Source organism: Dendrobates tinctorius, unplaced genomic scaffold, assembly GCF_039654945.1.
Source record: "Dendrobates tinctorius isolate UK_male_01 unplaced genomic scaffold, ASM3965494v1 ptg000091l, whole genome shotgun sequence".
Taxonomy (NCBI): Eukaryota; Metazoa; Chordata; class Amphibia; order Anura; family Dendrobatidae; genus Dendrobates; species Dendrobates tinctorius.
Genome location: NW_027361759.1, coordinates 3,605,788 through 3,630,503, shown reverse-complemented (window position 1 = coordinate 3,630,503; position 24,716 = coordinate 3,605,788). Strand labels below are relative to the sequence as shown.

The 24,716-nt window shown below is 43.2% G+C and overlaps 1 protein-coding gene across 2 annotated transcripts in view; it reads right to left on the bottom strand.

Annotated features, from left to right (window-relative positions):
• The window catches only part of SENP7 (SUMO specific peptidase 7), a 126,722-nt gene that overhangs the window by 8,200 nt on the left and 93,806 nt on the right, over positions 1–24,716 (bottom strand). For both annotated transcript variants that reach the window (XM_073586182.1, XM_073586181.1), the window contains exons 18-21: positions 21,600–21,640; positions 14,857–14,894; positions 9,460–9,528; positions 7,361–7,511 (exon numbers count right to left, since the gene is read on the bottom strand). In XM_073586182.1, coding sequence (XP_073442283.1) covers positions 7,361–7,511; positions 9,460–9,528; positions 14,857–14,894; positions 21,600–21,640 — 299 coding nt within the window. The remainder of the gene's footprint in view (positions 1–7,360; positions 7,512–9,459; positions 9,529–14,856; positions 14,895–21,599; positions 21,641–24,716) is intronic.

Here is a 24,716-nt window from a genome sequence, read left to right as displayed (position 1 = left end):
CTGTCGGTGGGTGTATACTGCCGGGGAGGAGCTAATTTTCTTGTTTTGCATAGTGTCAGCCTCCTAGCAGCAGCATACACCCATGGTAATCTGTGTCCCCCAATAAGGCGATAAAGAAAACTACTGTATGGGCACACGTCGGGGCTCGGAAGTGAAGTAGTGACGTTTTGGAATGCAGACTTTGATGGAATGGTCTGCGGGTGTCATGTTGCCTTTGGAAAGCCCCTGATGTGCCTAAACTGTGGAAACCCCCAACAAGTGACCCCATTTTTGAAACTAGATCCCCCAAGGAACTTATCTAGATGTGTGGTGAGCACTTTGAACCCCCAAGTGCTTCACAGAAGTTTATAATGTAGAGCCATAAAAATAAAAAAAAAACTTTTTTTTCCACAAAAATGATATTTTTGCCTCCAAATTGTTATTTTCCCAAGGGTAACAGGAGAAATTGGACCCCAAAAGTTGTTGTGCAATTTGTCCTGAGTAGACCGATACCCCATATGTGGGGGTAAACCACTGTTTGGGCGCATGGCAGAGCTTGGAAGGGAAGGAGCACCATTTGACTTTTTCAAAGCGGAATTGGCTGGAATTGACAGCAGACGCCATGTTGCGTTTGGAGAGCACCTGATGTGCCTAAACAGTGGAAACCCCCAATTCTAAGTCCAACCCTACCCCTAATGGGAAAATGGAAATAAACACTTTTTTAATTTTATTATTTTTCCCTAACTAAGGGGGTGATAAAGGGGGGGGGGTTGATTTACTATTTATGGCGGGCTTTTATGTTTGGCAGCGGTCATATGCTAAAAGACTTTTTTATTGTAAAAACAGTTTTTGCATCACCACATTTTAATACCTATACTTTTTCCATATTTTGACCCACCGAGTCATGTGAGGTCTTATTTTTTGCGGGACGAGTTGACGTTATTATTGGTACCATTTTCGGGCACGTGACATTTTTTGATCGCTTTTTATTCCGATTTTTGGGACGCAGAATTAACAAAAAAAACAGTATTTCATGAATTTCTTTTGGGGGGGGATGCGTTTACACCGTTCCGCGTGTTGTAAAATTGATAAAGCGGTTTTATTCTTCGGGTCAGTATGATTACAGCGATACCTCATTTATATCATTTTTTTATGTTTTGGTGCTTTTATGAAATGAAAACAATTTTATATAGAAAAAAAATTATTTTTGCATCGCTTTATTCTGCGAGCTATAACTTTTATTTTTTCGCTGATGACGCTGTGTGGCAGCTCATTTTTTGCAGGACAAGATGACGTTTTCAGCGGTACCATGGTTATTTATATCCATCTTTTTGATCGTGCGTTATTGCACTTTTTGTTCGGCGTTATGATGATAAAGCATTGTTTTTTATTTTTTAAGGGGTTCACGAAAGGGGTTAACTAGTGGGACAGTTTTATAGGGCGGGTCGTTACAGACGCGGCGATACTAAATATGTATTTTTATTGTTTTTTTATTTCCAAAAAATAAATTTATTAGGGAATATATATTTTTTAAAATTATTTTTACCCTTTTTTACTTTATTTTATTGTCCCGGGGTTACTGTAATGTGTCAGATCGCCGATTTGACAGTTTGGACAGCACTCTGTCAGGTCAGCGATCTGACAGGTGCTGCACAGGCTTCCCTGCAGGCCCCCGAAGGCCATCTTGGATCCGGGGGCCTGCAGGGAAGGAGGCCCCAGAGCAGCGCAGCACATCGCGCTGCTCCGGGGGTCTCAGGGAAGCACAGAGGGAACCCCCCTTCCTGCCGATGCTTCCCTAATCCCCTGGTACACTGCGATCATGTTTGATCGCAGTGTGCCAGGGGTTAACGTGCCGGGGCAGCCCCCCCGGAGCGCCGCTGATCGCTTAGATGTACTATCCCATCCCCGGTCATAGGGGCCCGGGTACTGTGGACGGGATAGTACGTCTCATGTCAGAAAGGGGTTAAACCAAGAAGGTATAAGCTGAGGTTCTTCTCTGGGGTGATTACATTCTCGCCTTTATGAAGCTGCCCAATAATAAGAAAGCAGCATCATACATGGATAGAAAAAGCAAAAGCCCACAGTGAAGCAGGCATTATCAGTGTGATCCAGGAAAACTTGAAATGTCTTACTTTAACACACTCTCCACTCCCATCACTTCCTTACGGGAAGGAGGGAAGGTACAGTGTGAAAGCTCTGGATCAGTGAAAATCATTGAGAGAGCAGCATTTGTCACATGCCTGTAGTAGATCCACAGAGTTGTACCAGGGAATATGAAGATTGATGATATGCCTTGAAGTAACAGTGAGTTCTCACCATGGTCAAGTGAAACACATCAGGTTCTACCAGATCACACTGAGAACATGCTTTGGCATACTATGTGGACTTTTGATTTCTTTACCCCCTGTATGATGTTACCTTCTTATGATTTAGGCAGAGTCCTAAAAGGGGAAAACTGTAAACAACCCAAAGAATATCCGTTAACAACCCCATAGTTGAAAGGGAAATTTGCATAAATGAGTGCCTTACATTTCAAAAGTCTGCATCTCAGCATTGCCTCTTTGTGAATCAGAAGCGTTTGACTTCACCACACTCCCACATTAAGACTAAACTATAAAAGTAGTTTGTGGCAAGGCGCACATGGAGGTGTACCCCACTCGTCTCCTGCTCCCGATTCATAAAGTGGCATATACTTCTTCATCAATCAGAAATATCTGTCTCCCGGATGCCACTTCATCAAGACCGACATTCAACAGCCGTGTAGACAGTGAAACTAGTAAGGAGAGCAATTTCGCACAACTAGTGTATAAAAATCAGAACTTTGTAAAAAAGAAAAAAAAAAAGAATTGTGTCGCCATTTTCTGAGACCCATAACTGTTTCTCCATTGACCATTGTGTGATGGCTTGTTTTTGGCAAGGTTTTTCATTGGTACTATTTTGGAGGTGATTTGATCACTTTTTAGCTAATTTTTTGAGAGGTATGACTTCAAAATGAACAAAAATGTTCTAAGACATTTTCCATGTGGGTTAAATAATTCTATATTTTGATAGATCAAACATATCAAATGTCCTTTTTTTATTTTCTTACAGAGGTGAGGTGATTCAAACTTTCTTCTTTTTTTAATAAAAAGTGTTTTAAATATTTTAAATGTGGTCAATTCTGTACTTAATATCCCCTTATCCTGGTAAATATGGCCCCTCATCCCCATCCTGATACACATGACCCTTCATTCCTATCCTGGTATGCATGGACCCCTTATCCCTATCCTGATATCCATGGCTCCCTCATCCCTATCCTGGTATGCATGGCCCCACTATCCCTTATCCTGGTATGCATGCCTCCTCATCCTTAGCCTGGTATGCATGGTCCCCTCATCCCTATCCCGGTAGGAATGATCGCACTCATCCCTATACTGGTATGCAGGGTCTCCATCCTTAACCTGGTATGATTGGCCCCCATCTCAGTCCTGTACGCATGGCCTTATCCTTATCCTGGCATGATTGGCCCCATCCTGGTTCTGGTATGCATGGTCCCATCCTTATCCTGGTATTATTGGCGCCATCATGGTCTTGGTATGATTGATCCCATCCCAGTCCTGGTATGCATGGTCCCATCCTTATTCTGGTATGATTGTACCCACCCCCATCCTGGCATGCATGGCCCAATCAGAAAAGATGTATTCATTGCTCTTCAGTAGTGCACAGTGTCAGCCGGAGCCTTCCTGCTGCTGCCGGCGGTCACGTGTGCCGATACTGAAGAGAAATGAATATTCTTTATATTCTTTTCTCTTAAGTATCGGCACACGTGACCGCCAGTAGCATCAGGAAGCATGTGGCTGACACTGTGGGCTACTGAAGAGCAATGAATACTCACTGCTCTCTGCAATGAACAGTCCCGGTTGAGTATTCCGGCAGCTGTGCTCTGCTTGTGAGAATCACATGACGTCTCTGCCATGCGCTGCTTACAAGAAATAAGCCACTGTGAGGGAGCGGAGGAAGGCAAATGTAATGATTTGTTTTTGTTTTTTTAATCTTTTCTGATGGGATCATGCACACCAGGAACGGGATGGGGCCAATCATACCAGGATGCCAAAAAGAAATGAATATTTATTGCCCTCCACGCCCATGGGCGTGGAATGCAGTGAATATTCATTTCTCTTTAGCAGCGGGCACAGGAGTTAGCTGAATCCGCCAGCTCTTGTCTCTGTGATCCGCTGCTCCGTGAATACCGCTCCTCCACCTCCCTATCACAGCCAGAGCTAATACATCCGGACTATAAGACGCACCCCCATTTTCCTCCACATTGCGTCTGAGGCTGCGTTCACACGTCGCGTTTTTGCGGCGGTTTTTACCGCGTGATTTTACAGCAACAACGCAGCATCCCATGCATTCCTATGGGATTCCGCAATGCTGTGCTGTGGATTTTCCCGCGGCAGGATCGCATCGCGGAAAAATCTGCAACATGCTCATTAATTTGCGGAATCGCGGCGATTCCGCCCACATAGGAATGCATTGTTCTGCTTACTTTCCGCATGTGGCTGTGTCTACCATGCGAAAAGTAAACAGAACATTTGCAGATGGTACCCACGGTCCGGAGGAGAGGAGACTGTCCTCCGGGCTCTGGGTACCATATCCCTGTAAAAAATAGAATTAAAATAAAAAAATCGTGTTATATTCACCTTCCGGCATCCTGCGCCACGTCCCCGGGCTTCAGCGATACACGCGGCAGCTCCCGTTCCCAGTGATGCAGTCATGACCTTTGCTAACGTCGCATCTCGCGATGCTGTAGCGGTCTCGCGAGACTGCGACGTCAAAGGTCATTGCCGCAATGCATCACTGGGAACGGGACCTGACGGAGCATCGCGGAGGCCTGGGGACGCAGCGCGGGACTGTTGGAAGGTGAATATAACCCGATTTTTTAGATTTTTTTAAAATTATTTTTAACCTTCTATCTTTTACTACTGATGCTGCATAGGCAGCCTCAATAGTAAAAAGTTGGTCCCACTAGTCAAACACTGATTATTACGCTAATTACGCTTGCAAAACGCTAGTTTTTCCGGGGGGAAAATTGCGGGAATTTAAAATGTGATTTTCCCGTGGAATGGAATTCCGGAATTCTCGCAGTAACTTCCGTGGGAATTCCGCTACGTGTGAACTTAGCCTTATAGTCCGTAAAATACGGTACTTTTGTGCCCCTCTTGAGGACTTTTACCTGTAATTGTTTTATTACATCTACTGCACACTGCAACATTTCATAGGAGTGCAAAGATGGCGGTGACAGGGGCCTCAGTAGATCCACTGCTGCCATGGTAGCCCCTTAGGACTCCACATTTGCAGGGAAAGGATCAGTGGGAGTCCGAAGGGAGGCCCATGCTGATAAGAACAATTTAAATGCTGCTGTTAGAGACTGGATGAGCATCTAAATGGTTAAAACGGAAGCCATCTCTGCTCAGGGCTGCTAGGGCAGAATCTAGCTATACAAACGCAGACAGCATGTTTCGTGTACGGATCAAGCCTATTTCCTGAATCCACATCATATACCTGCATTTGACATCACACATCTACATGCTACTGAGAAATAGTTAAAGGATATGGGACACCTCTAGTTGAAGTTTTTTCAGTTATATGCATTTGTGTGCATGTAAAAATACTTTCCAATCTGGATTTCATCCAAAATTGAATCGCACTACAGAATACATTGAGAACTTTTAATCCATTGGTTAGCTCTTCTGACTACAAGTTTGTAATTCCTATCTTTCTTCTCCTAAGCTTTTCTACTGCTTTATAACCATATGATAGCAGCTCAGAAAAGAGAGAGATAAGGTCACAAGGCCGTTAAGAACAAGCTCACTGGCGGATTCATTGTTAACTCATTCTGCAGCCAGCTGTTACAGTAATACATAGAGGCAGCTTCAATTTGTAATGAAATCTTATTACGAAAATTATTTTTATCTAAAAATACAGGCAATGCAGCTTTAAAACTTGCTCCAAAAGGAGTTCATATCCTTTAATGCATGCAATGCCCAACTAAAGTAATGAGGTTGACTTTGGTGGCTTAGATTGGGCCACCTAGGGGAAGGTAAACTCATAGGGGTGCATGCTAAGATCAATTTTATTTTTTACATATTTCCATAACCTTCTGATACAAATAGTGCTAATACATCTGCATTAACTATATAGAATTCAGTTCTTACTGCTAAAATATTATTCATGCTATTGGATCTCTTGAAATGTATGTATATACACAGTACAGTGCTAAAGTTTTAACTCTGGTAAGCAATAAAATACCAAGAAGTGTTAAAGAGCTTGTCCATTACCTTAACAAATCATAAACTCTATTTGCTGAAATACAGAACTAAACTTGCAAATCTCCTCTATGCTTCACTGTTGCTTGCGCCTGCAGACACTCATTTTTCTGCTCTCCACCTTTTTCAGCAAATAAAATTCCTCCTGCTTTAGCCAAATATTTCACATTTTGAGTCATCAGTCTAGAGCACCTGCTGCCATTTTTCTGCCCACAGTTCTTGTTTTCCTGCATAGTTTAGTAGCTTGGCTTTGTTTCCATGCTGAATGCTTGGCTTTTTGACTGCAATTCTTCCATGAAGACATCATCTCCTCATATTTCTCCAAACAGTAGATGGATGTAGCTGGGTCCCACTGCTTGCTGCCAGTTCTTAGCTGATGGCACTGCTGGATATCATCCAATATTGAAGTGAAGTAAGAATCATTTGTCTTTCATCTGCCACACAAAGTTTCCTTGGCAACCTCTGCATCTGCAGTCTATAACATTTTCCATTTCTTGGTGCTTCTTCAAAAGAGCTTGAACAGCACATCTTGAAACCCCAATGTGCTTTGAAATCTTTACCTTGAAGATACCTCACAGATGCAGTATAACTACCTTGTGTCTTGTTGCTGTACTCAGACTTGCCATGGTGTGCGACCGGTGATATGAAACAATGTTTACTAACCTCATCTTTGTAACAGAGTTTGGCTGATACTCACCCAGATTTAATCTCTCCCTACACAGCTATTTCTGTTTCAGTTAATCACACAGTTTAAACCTACATATGAAAATGATGATTACCACCTGTTATAAACCTAGGCAGATAGTTACCGGTATGCCAAACAATAATACTACAAAATTCCTTTGCATAAGTCTATCTAAAACAACTAATGCCGTTTTGAAGGCAAAAGAATGGTCACAACAAATATTGATTAGATTCAGATTGTTTATTTACTTTGCATTATGTTAACTGATGAAAATAAACGCTTCTATTTTTGAAAACATTCTTACTTTGCAGATTTTTACCCCATACCTGCCTAAAACTTTTGCACAGCACTGTATATTGACTGATATTCCTTTTTTTTAGACTGTACAAACCTGAGCAAAGCTTTCCACGTATTGCAAGACATACAAACCACAGTCGGTGCTGTTATTCTGTTTCGGAACCTTTGGATACAAGTCTCTCATGCTGGACCTAGTAAATTCCCTTGGAGTTTTGCGTTTGACATCCCATTCAGCCTTCAAATACCTGCATCATATCAGAAAATTATGAAAATAATAACATGAAAAAATTATTTCAAAATTACATACAGTGTTTAAAAAATGAGCAATACATGCAATAAAATCCATGCCAATTTGTCTCTGTTAAATAATGAACAGGATTGTTTTGGCTATATAAAAAAGCCACACGAGGTGGATTTTTGGGGCACAAATTCCAGAGAATATTACATTTGCAACAAAATAGTTTTTACTGAATTGCATCCATACATTGTAGAAAAAAATCCAGGAATCCCCCCCAAAAAACTGACTTGTGGTAGGGTGTTCAAATCCCCAGCCTGTCAATTTATACTAAGTATTTTCCCCTATTAAGATTAATAGGAAAGTCAAAATCTGAAACAAACACAAGATTGTGAGCCCTCGCGGGCAGGGTCCTCTCTCATCCTGTACCAGTCGTGACTTGTATTGTTTAAGATTACTGTATTATGTATAACCCTCCTCACACGTAAAGCGCCATGGAATAAATGGCGCTATAATAAATAATAATAATAACAATAATTAGTTGCAGATTTTGATGCAGACGTGCTATAAAACCCACAACTCATGAAAAAAAGATTGTAAAGGTAAAAAAAAAAAAAAAAAAAGTATTTATATTTCTGGTATTTCATCTCAGGTGCCCTATGCAGGCTTTGTTTGACTGCGGCTGTCACATGAGACAAGACGTCAGAGGATACAGAGGAACATGCGAGGGAGCCATAGAAGCATAAGGGAGAAAAATGTTATTTCACTTTTCAATCAGCATAAAGTCAAGAAGCATACTGGACCAGACTACGGGTGCTCGGCCTACACATGAATGTTTTCTTGGAGACACGAGGAATGTGTTGGAAACATGTGGCCGACAAGATGCTACAGATACACATCTAGAAATGACACAATTGTGAAGGTTTACATTTTGTTATGTCATTACGACATTGTGAGGGAGATATCCTAGGTGTTCCTTACTGACGCAAATATAATCCACATTCCATCTTACTGAAGTGAATTCATTTGAACAGATTTTGATATCCGAAAATTGCCTACTGACTGATGGAATGTTCCGACATGTTTCAATGACCTTCACTTTAAAAATTTGTTTTCACTGGACAACCCCTATCACCTATCCACAGGATAGGTGATAACTTCTTGATGGGTGAGGGTCCTGCCGCTGGGAGAAGAACTGGGAACTTTTATCTATCTCTTTTAGAATAATGTTGCAATGCATATGCTCCATTCATGTCCTTTGAGTCTGCTGAACACTGCACTTGGCTTTTAATGAATGGATGGGCGGTCGGATGCCTGACCTGCTGTGCCATTTTGTAAAGAGAATAAAAGATCCCAGTTGTGGATAAAATTTCCATGATCTGCTTATCAGTACAGGTCCAAGCAGTCGGACACCCACTGATCCTTTGCATAGGTGATAACTTGTTTTCATTTAAGGGCCTGGCAACATTACATCTTCAGTCTGAATGGTTTAAAGGCCTCGTCTCACATAGCGAGATCGCTGATGCGTCACCGATTTTGTGGCGCAACAGTGATCTCGCTACAGGTGACACATAGCGGCGACAACCACCCCCCCCACCGGATATCTCTGATCGTGCTCAAATGTCCTGGGCCACTTTTTAATCGTCTTTGTTGGCATCACAGAACTCAGGGACGCAGGCTCGAATAGTTCAGAATAGCTGCTGTGTGACAAAGCACCAGCGATCCTTAGCAGGTCGTATCGTTGTCGGAATCGCTGGTGCGTCGTTGAAGAGATCTGCCTATTTGGCAGCTTACTAGCAACCATGTAGCGACACCCCAGCGATCCCTACCAGGTTGTATCGTTGTCGGAATCGCTGGTTTTCTGGCCATGTAATTGTATAACTGTATTGCGCTACTGCCTGCTTTGAAAACAATTGTTAGAGCGAAAAATAACAAAATTTAATATTCAAGGCACTTACTCTCGTAAAACTTGTACAGTAGTTTGTACCAATCCAGTTTTTAGAGAATCGAAGATGAGTAGACATGGTCTGCATGGAAGATATATATTGCATGTCAAATCAGCATTCTTATGGCACAAGTACACTGACATTACAATCCATTCAATGGGTTACTCCCACCTTATCACCACTTCGGTCGTCCATTGCGGCTGGACCAGAACACTGAAATCCTCTTAGGCTAGTTTCACACTAGCGTTTATTCCACGCAGCGCACGGCGCCGCTAAGCCCCGCCCCCTGCCGGCTCCCTGCCCGCCCCATCCGGTCATCGCCGCCTACTATCGCACATGGACGCTTGCGATCTGCGCACCCTATCTTTAGCATAGGGTGCGCAGATCGTGCGCTGGCCGTGCGCTAGTAGGATTTTGGCGTGCGCTGCGCACTTTTGAAGGTGAGCCGAACCCGACGAAATGCAACATGCTGCGTTCGGCGCACCTTCAAAAGTGACACACTTCCGGGCATAGACCCCGCTGAAAAATACCGGCGCATGCGCAGTACCGATTATATGCTTTCCCACAGTTGGGCAAAGCATACTGCGCAAGCGCCGGAGGCCTATTCATTGTGCAGGCACGGAAAACTATGGCATCTGTGGTATTCACAGATGAAGATTACGTTCGGCAAGCCGAGGAAGGGGGGGGGGGGGAGAAGGTGAATAAGCCCCGCCCATCGGACCGGACCGCAGTGATTTCTATACATCTCCACCAAGATAAAAAAGGTATTGGTATTTATGCATCAAAGGTGCAGGGTCAGGGGGAATCAAAAGTCCTAATAGAACCCTTATGGGATGCACAATTGGGTGATATCTTTACATGATATCACTAAAAATGGGTGACAGATTCCCTTTAACAAGTGCCTCTCCTGTAGCTCACAAATGCAGCATACACTGCTACTACTCCATAAACTGCCTAAAAGACTGACAGACAGCCGAGCAATATACTCAAATATTTTCAGCAGTGCCATAGGCAATGAAAGGAGCAGTTGTGTATATGAGGAATTGCCTACACTCTATTTGGGCATTTTGGAGTCCCATTCTAGATGAAGTCCCAGTAGTCGATGCCACTTCATTGTTAATGGGTGGAAAAAAAAAAAACATTAGAATGGAAAAATCAGACAGCTGGTTGTCAAATCTGCATGGCTTAAATAGATTTTTCACTACACAACCCCAACTGAATCACTATATTTTCCTCAGTAAAATAACACTTATACTCACCTCCAGTGGCAGCACCATTCCAGCGGTCTTGGCACTGGCTCTCACGTGACGCCTGCTGCCAATCAGCTCCTCTCCTACAGATGTGATCGACATCTGGTGGAAGTAAGAGCTACAGCTGATCTCACTTTCCCTGGATATCTTGATTTGTCTAAAATAGTGGAGAGTGAAGTCAGGCGCTGATTGGCCTTAGTGATTGCGTGCCATAATGACATGCGAATCCTGGGAGAGCAAGTGCAGACACTGCTGTAAAGAACCCAGCACCGGAGGCAAGTTAAAGTGTTATTTTTTTTACTGGGGGAGGGGGGAAACACGGATTCAGAAAGCTTTGTCCGAGTAGGGGTGGTCCAAAGACAAAGTCATTTTGCTCCTAACACCCTTTTTGATGCTATAATCTAAGCTATTTTCTAATATACTTGCTTTAAAAATTCCCTACTGCTCCCTAACTGCACTGTATAAAAGCTATTGTATTTTCTTTCCTACTTCTTGTATGACGAAGATTAGTTTGCGTATCCCAGTGCATGCTGGGATACTCATACGAAGCATCACCTTCACAGCCCTCTCCCTGAAATGAAGTGTCATCAGTGACACTCATTTCAGGGGTGGTGCTGTTCCTGCCATCTCCCCCTTGTGATGAGCGCAGCGCGCTGTCTCCCCTGTGTACGCTCCGTTGTCGGAAATAAAATACAATAGCTGTTAAAAAGTGTAGTTAGGTAACAGCAGAGAACTTTTAAACAAGTTTTTTAGAAAATAACTTATATTATAGTATCAAATAGATATGGAGTTAAGGAGCAAAATGACAGCCTTTGGACCACCCATTTAAAGCTACATAATCAAGTGTGGTAAATAATGGACATATACAGTCTTTTTCATATCATAAGACACACTGTTTTCCTCCCAAAAAATTTAAGAAAATGGGGGTGTGCCTTATAAGCCGAATGTAGCTTACCAGGGGAGGGACTGCAGTGGACCGGGTTGCCAGGAGGCAGAGTCAGTGCTGAAGGAAGCTGGCAGCGGCAGAAGTGGGCCCAGGGCTGGTAGAAAGGGGTGTTCTGTGGTGCTAGGCTGCGGTAGTCCCCGAGATTTCATAAAATGGCGTCGGAATCCCCGTACTTAATAGTTTTCACTGTGTATTGGGGCATCTGTGCTTGTGCAATACGTAAGTGGGGACTAAAGATGTTTGTAGTTCCCAGCTTCACTGACACTGACACGCAGCGGCTCAGGCGCAGTCAGTGAAGCTGGGAACTACAAACAACTTCTGTGTGAACGCGGCACACCGATAGACAATGCGCAAGCATGGCTCCCCCAATACACACTGCACAAGAGCGACAATACAATAAACTGGGATATACAGCAACATCGGCGATAACAAAGGGACATAATTCAAATTGTGTGGACGGGGACAACCCTGACTGAAGGCAATACAGCAAACCTCTATGATTAAACGAGCAGGTGAGATATAACTATATAAAGTGATTTATTTATAAGGATTACAGCTGCTATTTTAAGGGAAACCGTGTTAGGCCTGTTTCACACTTCAGTTTTCTGGCGTCAGTCAAAATCTGTAAAAGTGTTGAAAAAACGGATCCGGTGCAGATTGTAAAAAACGGATGCACCGGATCCGTCAAAGCAGCATTTGGTGGTATTTTAAAGGTACTGGATGAGAAAGAGAGAGAGGATGAGAGAGAGAGAGGATGAGAGAGAGAGGATGAGAGAAAGAGAATGAGAGAATGAGAGAGAGAATGAGAGAGAGAATGAGAGACTGAGAATGAGAGAGCGAGAGCGAGAATGAGAGAGCGAGAGCGAGAATGAGAGAGCGAGAGCGAGAATGAGAGAGCGAGAGCGAGAATGAGAGAGCGCGAGAATGAGAGAGCGAGAATGAGAGAGCGCGAGAATGAGAGAGCGCGAGAATGAGAGAGCGCGAGAGAGAGAGAGCGCGAGAGAGAGAGAGCGAGAGAGAATGAGAGAGCGCGAGAGAGAATGAGAGAGCGCGAGAGAGAATGAGAGAGCGCGAGAGAGAATGAGAGCGCGCGAGAGAGAATGAGAGCGCGCGAGAGAGAATGAGAGCGCGCGAGAGAGAATGAGAGCGCGCGAGAGAGAATGAGAGCGCGCGAGAGAGAATGAGAGCGCGCGAGAGAGAATGAGAGCGCGCGAGAGAGAATGAGAGCGCGCGAGAGAGAATGAGAGCGCGCGAGAGAGAATGAGAGCGCGCGAGAGAGAATGAGAGCGCGCGAGAGAGAATGAGAGCGCGCGAGAGAGAATGAGAGCGCGCGAGAGAGAATGAGAGCGCGCGAGAGAGAATGAGAGCGCGCGAGAGAGAATGAGAGCGCGCGAGAGAGAATGAGAGCGCGCGAGAGAGAATGAGAGCGCGCGAGAGAGAATGAGAGCGCGCGAGAGAGAATGAGAGCGCGCGAGAGAGAATGAGAGCGCGCGAGAGAGAATGAGAGCGCGCGAGAGAGAATGAGAGCGCGCGAGAGAGAATGAGAGCGAGAGAATGAGAAAGAAAGAGAATGAGAAAGAAAGAATGAGCGAGAGAGAAAGAATGAGAATTAGTGAGAGAATGAGAGAGAGAGAATGAGAGCGAGAATGAGAGCGAGAGAATGAGAGAATGAGAATGAGAGAGAATGAGAGAGAGCGAGAGAATGAGAGAGCGAGAGAATGAGAGAGAGCGAGAGAATGAGAGAGAGCGAGAGAATGAGAGAGAGCGAGAGAATGAGAGAGAGCGAGAGAATGAGAAAGAGCGAGAGAATGAGAGAGAGCGAGAGAATGAGAGAGAGTGAGAGAATGAGAGAGAGCGAGAGAATGAGAGAGAGCGAGAGAATGAGAGAGAGCGAGAGAATGAGAGAGAGCGAGAGAATGAGAGAGAGCGAGAGAATGAGAGAGAGCGAGAGAATGAGAGAGCGAGAGAATGAGAGAGCGAGAGAATGAGAGAGAGAGAAAGAATGAGAGAATGAGAGAGAGAGAAAGAATGAGAGAGAGAGAATGAGAGAAAGAATGAGAGAGAGAGAAAGAATGAGAGAGAGAGAAAGAATGAGAGAGAGAGAAAGAATGAGAGAGAGAGAAAGAATGAGAGAGAGAGAAAGAATGAGAGAGAGAGAAAGAATGAGAGAGAGAGAAAGAATGAGAGAGAGAGAAAGAATGAGAGAGAGAATATGAGAGCGAGAGAATATGAGAGCGAGAGAATGAGAGCGAGAGAATGAGAGCGAGAGAATGAGAGCGAGAGAATGAGAGAGAGAGAATGAGAGCGAGAGAATGAGAGCGAGAGAATGAGAGAATGAGAAAGAGAGAGAATGACAGAGAAAGAATGAGAGAGAATGCGTGAGAGAGAGAATGAGAGAGAGAATGAGAGAGAGAGAGAGAGAGAGAGAGAGAATTTTTTTAGCGCCACAACAGCTTTTGGGGTTAAATTAAATGAAGATTAAATGAAGAGAAATTGTTCTGGGCATGATCAGTTTGAAAAACCAGAATCCGCTGAAGGATTTTGTCATATGACGGACAGCAACGGACGCCCATAGGCGTCCATTCTAGCAGACGACGGACAGCACTGTCAGCTTTTTTGGCGGAGACAAAAAACGTTCCTATGTACTTTGTTTCTGGCCGACGGACACCTATTTTCAGACAGATCCGACGCATGACGGACGAAACGGATGGCCATCCGTCACAATCCGTCGATAGTACAAGTCTATGGGAAAAAAACATTGTGACTGACACCAGAAAACTGAATTGTGAAACAGGCCTTAGTGAGGCACACTGCATAACTAACAAACCACTGGGGACACTTCAGATGCTTCAAATGACATGACATGTTCCCTTTAACAACACTTGAGGAAGAACAAAAAAAAAAAACAAAAAAAAAACATGATTTAGGTAGGATCACACTTAAGAGGACTAATAAATTACTGTATAAACTTCTGAACATAAGGAGCTGAAATTGTAATCACCATATGGTGAAAGGGGATTAGATAAGTCAGGAATCTCTTCTTGTCTTTCCTACTGTTAACCATGTCTCTTTGAATCATAGGCAAAAAAAAGGCTTAGTTTAACATGGTCAAAACAGCAATTAAAAAAAAAAGTTAAATAAATCAACTTTTTAGAGATATGTGTACATATAATAATCTATACATATATGTAAGTTAGCAGAATTATTCTTTACCTTTTACAGTTTTTACCAAGGTGCTTGTCTTTGTGTTTCTGAGAATAAAAAACATACATATACTCAGTTGTATTGATGTAACTGATTTTTATAATGTGCAACAATTTGAACATATCACCCCCAAAGTCAGTGGCGTATCTAGGGGGGGGGGGCAGCCAGGGCAGTTGCCCCGGGCGCAGCCAGCAGGGGGGCGCAGTCGGGCCGCCTAATGCAGCGGTCCGCAGTGTCCTCCCTGGCGGCTGCGTTCTGCCGCCCCCCGCCTGAGAGTCGGCGGTTCTCTGTGTCAGCTGTCAAGCTGACAGCCGGCGCAGAGAAGGAGCGCGTGCCGGCTCCCAGGGAGCAATTGTACTGGCGTCTATACAGACGCCTGTACAATTGAAGCTCTGACCGCCGGGCCAGAGCGACGTCAGCAGCGTGATCATGTCATGTGATCACGCTGCTGACGTCACTCCCCGGCGCCCAAAGCAAACGCTGGTGGTAAGTGTGCTCCACTGTGGAGCTGAAGAACCACCGAAGATGGGAGATGGGGGGGTATTTGTAGAGGGGATGGCGGTTAATGTGTGGGGGTATTTAGAGTGGGGATGGGGGTTAATGAGTGGGGATATCATGGGGTTAATGTGTGGGGGGATTTAGAGTGGGGATGGGGGTTAATGAGTGGGGATTGGGTTAATGTGTGCGGGGGTTAATGAATGGGGATTGGGTTAATGTGTGCGGGGGTTAATGAGTGGGGATTGGGTTAATGTGTGTGGGGGTTAATGAATGGGGAAGGGGGTTAATGTGTGGGGGTATTTGGAGTGCAGATGGTTATTTAATGTGTGGGGGGATTTGGAGTGGTGATGGGGTTAATGAGTGGGGATTGGGTTAATGTGTGCGGGGGTTAATGAATGGGGATGGGGTTAATGTATGGGGGCGTTAATGAGTGGGTTTGGGGTTAATGTGTGGGGGGATTTGGAGTGATGATGGGGGTTAATGAGTGGGGATTGGGTTAATGTGTGGGGGGATTTGGAATGGGGATGGGGGTACTTAATGTATGTGGGGGATTGGGGATGGGGGAATTTAATGTGTGGGGAGATTTGAGGACACAAAATAAAGAGTATGTATGAGGAAACAGTATGGGGGATTGGTGCAGACAGTATGGGGAGCGAATGGGTTAATGTAAGTGGACACAGTATGGGGAGTCGGGGATATGTGTGAGCAGACAGTATAGAGAGTGAGGGGGTAAATATATGAGGAGACAGTATGGTGAACAGGTGGGATGCTAGAGGGGACAGTATGAGGAGGGAGGGGAATAGTGTGAGGTGACAGAATATTGCAGATATTTTTATTTAGGAGCATTATAATGACACTTCTATCTTTAAGGGCATCGTGTGGAGATTTGCTGCAGAAGACCGAAGATGGACGTCTACAGAGACGAGATGTGGATGAGAAAACTCATCATGGGGTCTAGAAGAAAAGGAGACTGACTGCAGAGACGACGTCATCTATAAGGTACCTGGATGTAAATATTATTTGTGCTACTGACTAATTCTCATGTTTTTATTTGTTAGGAACATTAAAGGGGTTGTCCAGGTTTGTACGGAGTCTGCAGTCATTCTATGTGACTGCAGACTTCTGAATTCTCACAGTGCTCACTGCATGCTGTTAGGATTCTCTCATGCCGGTAATTTACATACATACGGTCACATGCTGACTAGACGTGTGTGGCCTCACTCAATGAAAGTGAACGGAGCGAGGCCGGGCACGTCTAGTCGGAATGTGGCCAGAAGTATATAAATCACATACTTGTGCTGACATGACTGTACATCGGCAAGGGAGAATCCTAAATGTGTGCAGTGCATTCGTTGTGAGAATTCAGAAGCTGCAATGTCAGGATTCAGCGCTGCAGGTTCCAGTAGTCATCACATGGACACTTCACTCATATGCGATTTTCATACTTGACAACGAGCTTCTCTTCCTGCTTCTCTCAGTTTTTCACCGAACATTGAGAGCATTAGGAGGAGCAGCTCGTGGGTACATGGCTAAGTGTGCAAGTCGCATATGTACTTGGGGGGGCCGAACCGAATTCTTGCCCCGGGTGCCAGAGAGCCTAGATACGCCTCTGCCCAAAGTATTTTCCTCTAGGCTCCATTGATTCTCCAGTTGCCATTGAAAACCTTCTGGTATAGTTCCAGTGGCCTCGGTCAATCTGCACAGAGCAGTACCTCTAAGCGGGTAACCTGACAGCATAGCTGTGCTTTGGGACTTGTCTAGAACCGAGCTTCTATGAAAATGGAAAGCACTTCCAGTATGGGTCTCTGTGTAGAGGAGATGAAAGGTGAGCTATACTGCACAATCTACTGCAGAATGGGGCTGTGTACAGAGGGGCTGAGAGGGTATACTGCAGGATGGGTCTGTATACAGGGTCTGAAAGGAAAGATATACTGTAGGATGGGATTCTGTATACAGGGGCAAAGATTAGATGAGTTGTGCTTGTTGCCTGCTGCTTAAAAAAAAAACAAAAAACAAAAACAAAACAAAACAGTGCTCTGCTCTGTTGATACATATGACAGGTTATCGTCTGCCATATGGATTAATGCAGCAGCATTTGTAGTTTTGCAACACTGATCTTACAGCAGTAGGCAACAAACAATTAATTTCGGCTCTTCACTACTGTTGTGGAGGAGAGATGAGCTCTACTAGAACCAGCTAACAATGATGTAACACCACACTGCAGATGTACTGATGTAGGTAGCAAAAGAGTAAAATGGGTAAGCAGGGTACTGCAGAGAGTGCACAGAAGAATAAGATGAATTCTACACTTAGATTATCTTGATGATAACTCAGAAATTTGGGGCTTGTCAGAAGCACACAAAAGGGGGGTATGCAGCACTGAGAAGTAAGGGCTGTTGGGAAATGTAGTATGAGCAGATAAGAATAGGACCATCCGTTCTACCATGTGCAGCTGGATGTACAGAGGAGCAGGAGGAAAGACACAAACTTACAACAAAAAAGTTTATGTTGGGTTTAGTCTCTATGTTATGAATAAGTATGCATTTATTGTGCTGTGTGAATTAACATGGGATTGTGGGAATAACCTGTTCAGTATACCAAACCTTCTTCAGAACTATCCACAATCATGAACTTACAATATGACATGCATACATACTTCCATCAGGTCATATAGTAGTAATGTAAATGTGGTCGTGCAGTGGCATTCAATAAAACTTGCTGAATATTAACCCCTTCACCCCCAAGGGTGGTTTGCATGCTCATGACTGGGCCAATTTTTACAATTCTGACCACTGTCCCTTTATGAGGTCATAACTCTGGAACGCTTCTATGGATCCCGGTGATTCTGACATTGTTTTCTCGCGACATATTGTACTTCATGTTAGTGGTAAAACTTCATTCAAATAACTTGCGTTTATTTGTGAAAAAAATGGAAATTTGGCGAAAATTTCGCAATTTTCCAAATTTGAATTTTTATGCCCTTAATTCACAGAGATATGGCACACAAAAAACTTCAAAGTAACATTTCCCACATGTTTACTTTACATCAGCACAATTTTGGAACCAAAATTTTTTTTGTTAGGAAGTTATAAGGGTTAAAAATTGACCAGCGATTTCTCATTTTTGCAACATCATTTTATTTTTACGGACCACATCACATTTGAAGCCACTTTGAGGGGTCTATATGATAGAAAATACCCAAAAGTGACACCATTCTAAAAACTGCACCCCTTAAGGTGCTCAAAACCACATTCAAGAAGTTTATTAACCCTTTAGTTGCGTCACAGGAATTTTTTGAATATTTTAAAAAAAATTAATATGTAACTTTTTTTCACAAAAAAAATACTTCAGGTTCAATTTTTTTTATTTTACCAAGGGTAACAGGAGAAATTGGACTGGAAAAGTTATTGTGCAATTTGTCCTGAGTACGCTGATACCTGATATGTTGGGGGGAACCACTGTTTCGGCGCATGTCAGAGCTCAGAAGGGAAGGAGCGCCGTTTGACTTTTTCAATGCAAAATTGGATGGAATTCAGATCGGACGCCATGTCACGTTTGAAGAGCCCCTGATGTACCTAAACAGTGGAAACCCCCCACAAGTGACCCCATTTTGGAAACTAGACCCTATCTAGATATGTGGTGAGAACTTGGAACCCAAAAGGGCTTCACAGAAGTTTATAACGTACAGCGGTACAATTTAAAAATCATATTTTTTCCACAAAAATGATCTTTTCACCCCCAATTTTTATTTTCCCAAGGGTAACAGGACCCTAAAAGTTATTGTGCCATTTGTCCTGAGTACGCTGATACCCCACATGTTGGGGTAAACCACTATTTTCGTATTTTTTCCACAAACATGATCTTTTAGTCACCAATTTTTTTATTTTCCCAAGGGTACCAGGAGAAATTGGACCCCAAAAGTTGTTGTCCAATTTGTCCTGAGTACACGGATACCCCATTTGTGGGAGAAAACTACTGTATGGGCACACGTCGGGGTTCGGAAGGGAAGTAGTGACATTTTGGAATGCAGACTTTGATGGAATGGTCTGCGGGTGTCATGTTGCCTCTGGAGAGCCCCTATTGTACCTAAACAGTGGAAACCCCCAACAAATGACCCCATTTTGGAAACTTGACCCCCTAAGGAACTTATCTAGATGTGTGGTTAGCACTTTGAACCCCCAAGGGCTTCACAGAAGTTTATAATGCCGGGGCATGAAAATAAAAAAATCATATTTTTTCCACAAACATGATCAATTAGTCCCCAATTTTTTTATTTTCCCAAGGGTAACAGGAGAAATTGGACCCCAAAAGTTGTTGTCCAATTTGTCCTGAGTACGCTGACACCCCATTTGTGGGAGAAAACTACTGTATGGGCACACGTCGGGGCTCGGAAGGGAAGTAGTGACGTTTTGGAATGCAGACTGGATGTGTGGTGAGCACTTTGAACCCCCAAGTGCTTCACAGAAGTTTATAACGCCCGGGCGTGAAAATAAAAAAAATCATTTTTTTCCACAAAAATGATATTTTTGCCCCCAATTTTTTATTTTCCTAACGGTAACAGGAGAAATTGGACCCCAAAAGTTGTTTTGCAATTTGTCCTGAGAAGGCTAATACCCTACATGTGGGGGTAAAACACTGTTTGGGCGCATGGCAGAGCTTGGAAGGGAAGGAGCACCATTTGACTTTTTCAACTCAGAATTGGCTGGAACTGAGATCAGACGCCATGTTGCATTTGGCGAGCCCCTGATGTGCCCAAACAGTGGAAACCCCCAATTCTAACTCCAACCCTAACGCCAACACACCCCTAACCCTAATCTCAGCCCTAGCCCTAACCCTAATGGGAAAATGGAAATAAATACATTTTCTTTTAATTTTATTATTTTTCCCTTACTAAGGGGGTGATAACGGGGGTTTGATTTACTATTTATGGCGGTATTTATTTTTGGCGGCTGTCGCACGCTAAAAGACGCTTTTTATTGTAAAAATAGTTTTTGCATCACCACATATTGAGAGCTATAATTTTTCCGTATTTTGACTCACTGAGTCATATGAGGTCTTATTTTTTGTGGGACGTGACATTTTTTGATCGCTTTTTATTCCGATTTTTGGGACGCAGAATGAACAAAAACCAGTGTTTCATGAATATCTTTTGGGGGGGTGCGTTTACACCGTTCCGCGTGCGGTAAAATTGATAAAGCGGTTTTATTCTTCGGGTCAGTACGGTTACAGCGATACCTCATTTAGGTCGTTTTTTTATGTTTTATGCAATGAAAACTATTTTATATAAAAAATAATTATTTATGTATCGCTTTATTCTGCAAGCTATAACTTTTTTATTTTTTCGCTGACGATGCTGTATGGCGGCTCGTTTTTTGCGGGACAAGATGACGTTTTCAGCGGTACCATGGCTATTTATATGCGTCTTTTTGATCGCGCGTTATTGCACTTTTTGTTTGGCGGTATGATAATAAATCATTATTTTTTGCTTCGTTTTTTATTTTTATTTTTTAAGGGGTTCGCTAAAGGGGTTAACTAATGGGATAGTTTTATAGGGCAGGTCGTTGCGGACGCGGCGATACCTAATATGTGTACTTTAATTGTTTTTTTTTTTTATTTAAAAAAAATGGATTTATTGGGGGAATATTTTGTTTTTTTCCTAACTTTATTACATAGTCCCAGGTGGGACATCACTGTCCTGTGACAGATCGCTGATCTGTCACATCACAGATCACTGTGACAGATCAGCAATCTGTCACAGGCAGTTCTGCAGACTTCCCCATGCCTGCGCTTTGCAGGCACTGAGGAAGTCAGCTCCCTACAGGCCCCCGTCGCCATCTTGGATTCGGGGGCCTGTAGGGAAAGAGCCCCCCGCAGCAGCGCTGCACATTGCGCTGCCGTGGGGGGCTCAGGGAAGCACGGAGGGAGACCCCTCCCTGCCGATGCTTCCCTTTAATCCCCGGTACACCGCGATCATGTTTGATCGCGGTGTGCAAGGGGTTAACGTGTCGGGGCGCGGTCCGTGACCGCCCCTGACACATAGTGCCGGGTGTCAGCTGTGATTATCAGCTGACACCCGGCCGCGATCATCGGCGCTCACCACGTGGGCGCCGCTGATCGCGGTAGACGTACTATCCCGTCCATGGGCATAGGGGCCCGGGTCCCATGGACGGGATAGTACGTCTGATGTCAGGAAGGGGTTAACCCTTATTTCATTTGCTGAATTTGGAAAGACTGTAAAAACAAGATAAACTTACAGAATGTTTAGGGTCGCAGCTTGGTCCCGAACTTGTAGAATCTAAAACATAAGAAAATTACATATTAAGCAGCATTTTGTCAACTACTGCAAGGTATATTTGCCTTAACAAACAGGCAGAGAGACGGGAGCTGCTTTCTCGGATCACTCTTAATATCAGTCATTACAAATGGCTTAAAAGGGTTATTTCATCAAAGATATTGGTAGCATGTGATAGTGTCTATAATGAGACAGTATGTACAGTAAACAGTAGCTGCTCAAAGAATAGAAATAATTTTAATACAATCATATCATGACGGTATATTTGCCAAAACATATTAACCCTTTCCTGACATGGCAATTTTCTATTTTTGTTCTTTCCACCTCTTCTTCCAAAATCCATAATAATTTTTTAGATTGAAAAAGCCATAACATTTTTTTTTTCTTTTTCTGCAAGACAAGTTGTTGTTTTAAATAGCACCATTTATTTTACCACATAGTACACTGAAAAACAGGAAAAAATTCCAAGTGCCGTGATATTGCAAAAAAAAAAAAAAAAAACCCTAAATTCCATAATTTCTTGTTGGGTTTGATTGTTATGGTATTCATTGTTTAGTAAAAATGACTTGTGAATATGATTCTTCAGGTCATGAAGATGATATGAGATATTTGGCTGTCCATATAATGTAGCAAATCATTATTTTCAGCCATAAGACATGGGCATTCATCCGACACGGATTGCAACAGGAGCAAAAGGAGAATATCTATGTGTCCAAAAAAGTAGTTAGTTGCTAGACACTTCAATCAATATACAAAAACAGGGTATCTGTTGTGGTACCAGTACCACCAGACAAGAAGTGATTCCAACCAGTGTAAAGTTAAAAATACAATATTAAATGATAATCAATTTAAATTAAGTAAATATGTAAAATAGGGCTACAACCTCCATATAGAGGGAGAGAAACAGCACAGAAACCTAGCACTATGGGTAGAATGATAACAAAACAAAAATAGAAGTGTCAGTATATCAAAGTAATGTATCAGAAGGAAAGTTGGACGGCACCGCCGGAACCGCTGAAAGTGTATGCCGTCGGTATCACACCATGTTGCAGGCTTTGCCTCATGATCACGGGTGCTTTTCCAAGAAATCACAGCGTAATCAGATTCACCAAGAAGACGACAGATAGCACTCACCGATCTTGTGAAGAAGTTCTGCTCTTTATTGGCAAATGTTTAAAACATCATGGCTGGGATGCTTACTCTTCAAAAGATTGGTGAGTGCTACCTGTCTTCTTCTTGGTGAATCCAATATCAATGTAAAGGGTACAAATAACCCATAGATAATATGAAATTAAGTTATAATATATAATCCCAAGTGCGTACAATAAAAAAAACAGAGCAATTGTGGCAGAAGAGCCTTGGTGAGAGAGGTAAAAAAAGAACCCCAAGATCACTGTGGTTGAGCTCCACAGATCCAGTAGGGAGCTGAGAGAAGGTTCAACAAAGTCAACTATCACTACAGCCCTCCACCAGTGGGGCCTTTATGGCAGAGTGGCCTGACGGAAGCCTCTCCTCAGTGCCAGATATATGAAAGCCTGCATAGAGTTTGCTAAAAAAAAAAAAAAAAAACATGAAGGACTCCCAGACTATGAGAAATAAGATTCTCTAGTCTGATGAGACAAAGATAGAACTTTTTGTTGATAATTCTAAGCGGTATGTGTGGAGAAAACCAGGCATTGCTCATCACCTGCCCAATACAACACCAACAGTGAAACATGGTGGTGGCAGCATCATGCTATGGGGGTGTTTTTCAGCTGCAGGGACAGGACAACTGGTTGCAATTGAAGGAAATATTAATGCGGCTAAGTACAGAGATATCCTGGATGAAAACCTCTTCCAGAGTGCTATGGACCTCAGACTTGGCTGAAGGTTCACCTTCCAACAAGGCAATGAGCCTAAGCACACAGCTAAAATAACAAAGCAGTGGCTTCAGAACAACTCTGTGACCATTCTTGACTGGCCCAGCCAGAGCCCTGATCTACACCCAATTGAGCATCTCTGGAGAGACCTGAAAATTGGTGTCCACCAACGATCATCATCCAACCTGATAGAACTGGAGAGGATCTGCAAGAAAGAATGGCAGAGGATCTCTAAATCCAGGTGTTTTGAAAAACTTGTTGCATCATTCCTAAGAAGACTCATGGGTGTACTAGCTCAAAAGGGCGCTTCTATTCAATAATGAGCAAAAGGTCTGAATACTTATGACCATGTGATATTTCAGTTTTTCTTTTTTAATAAATTTGCAAACATTTCTACATTTCTGTTTTTTTTTCAGTCAAGATGGGGTGCAGAGTGTACATTAATGAAAAAAAATGAACTTTTTTGAATTTACCAAATGGCTGCAATGAAACAAAGAGTGAAAAATTTAAAGGGGTCTAAATGCTTTCCATTCCCACTGTAGTGTACTAGAAAATGAGAAAAAAAATTCCAAGTGTGGTGAAATTGCAAAAAAAATTGCAATTCCACAATTTTTTTTTTTTTTTAAATGTTCACTAAATGCTAAACCTGAACTGACATTATGATTCTCCAGGTGATGACGAGTTCCCAGATACCAAACATGTATAACTTCTTCTTTAGGCTGCTTTCATACATCCGGCTTTTTGAATCCGGCGCAGTGCGGCGAAAAGCCGTAGGGGCGGATCCGGGATGTGCCGGAGACACCGGATGCCTGTGTGGCCGGATACGGTGGCGCCCACATTTAAAAGAGCAGCGCAAGACTCACAGTGTTCGCGCATGCGCTGTGAGAAAAAACGGTCCGGCGCTGTCAAAAAATGTTGCAGCGAACGTTTTTGCAGACGCTGGACGGCTAATTCTTGCCGTATCCGGCAAAAACCGGATGCGCCGCATACCCATCCGGCACGGTGCGGTGACAATACAACTCTATGGGACAAAACCGGATCCGGTTGTTCCAAATTTCGCTGCATCGTGCTGGATTCAAAAAGCCAGATGTGAGAAAGCAGCCTAAGTGGTGAAAAAAAGCTAAATTTCTTAAAAAAAAAAAAAAGAAAGAAAAATGAGGCCATTTTCCTGTTGCGTCTCCACTTTTAGAATATGAGGCTGTGTGATGGCTTATTCTTTA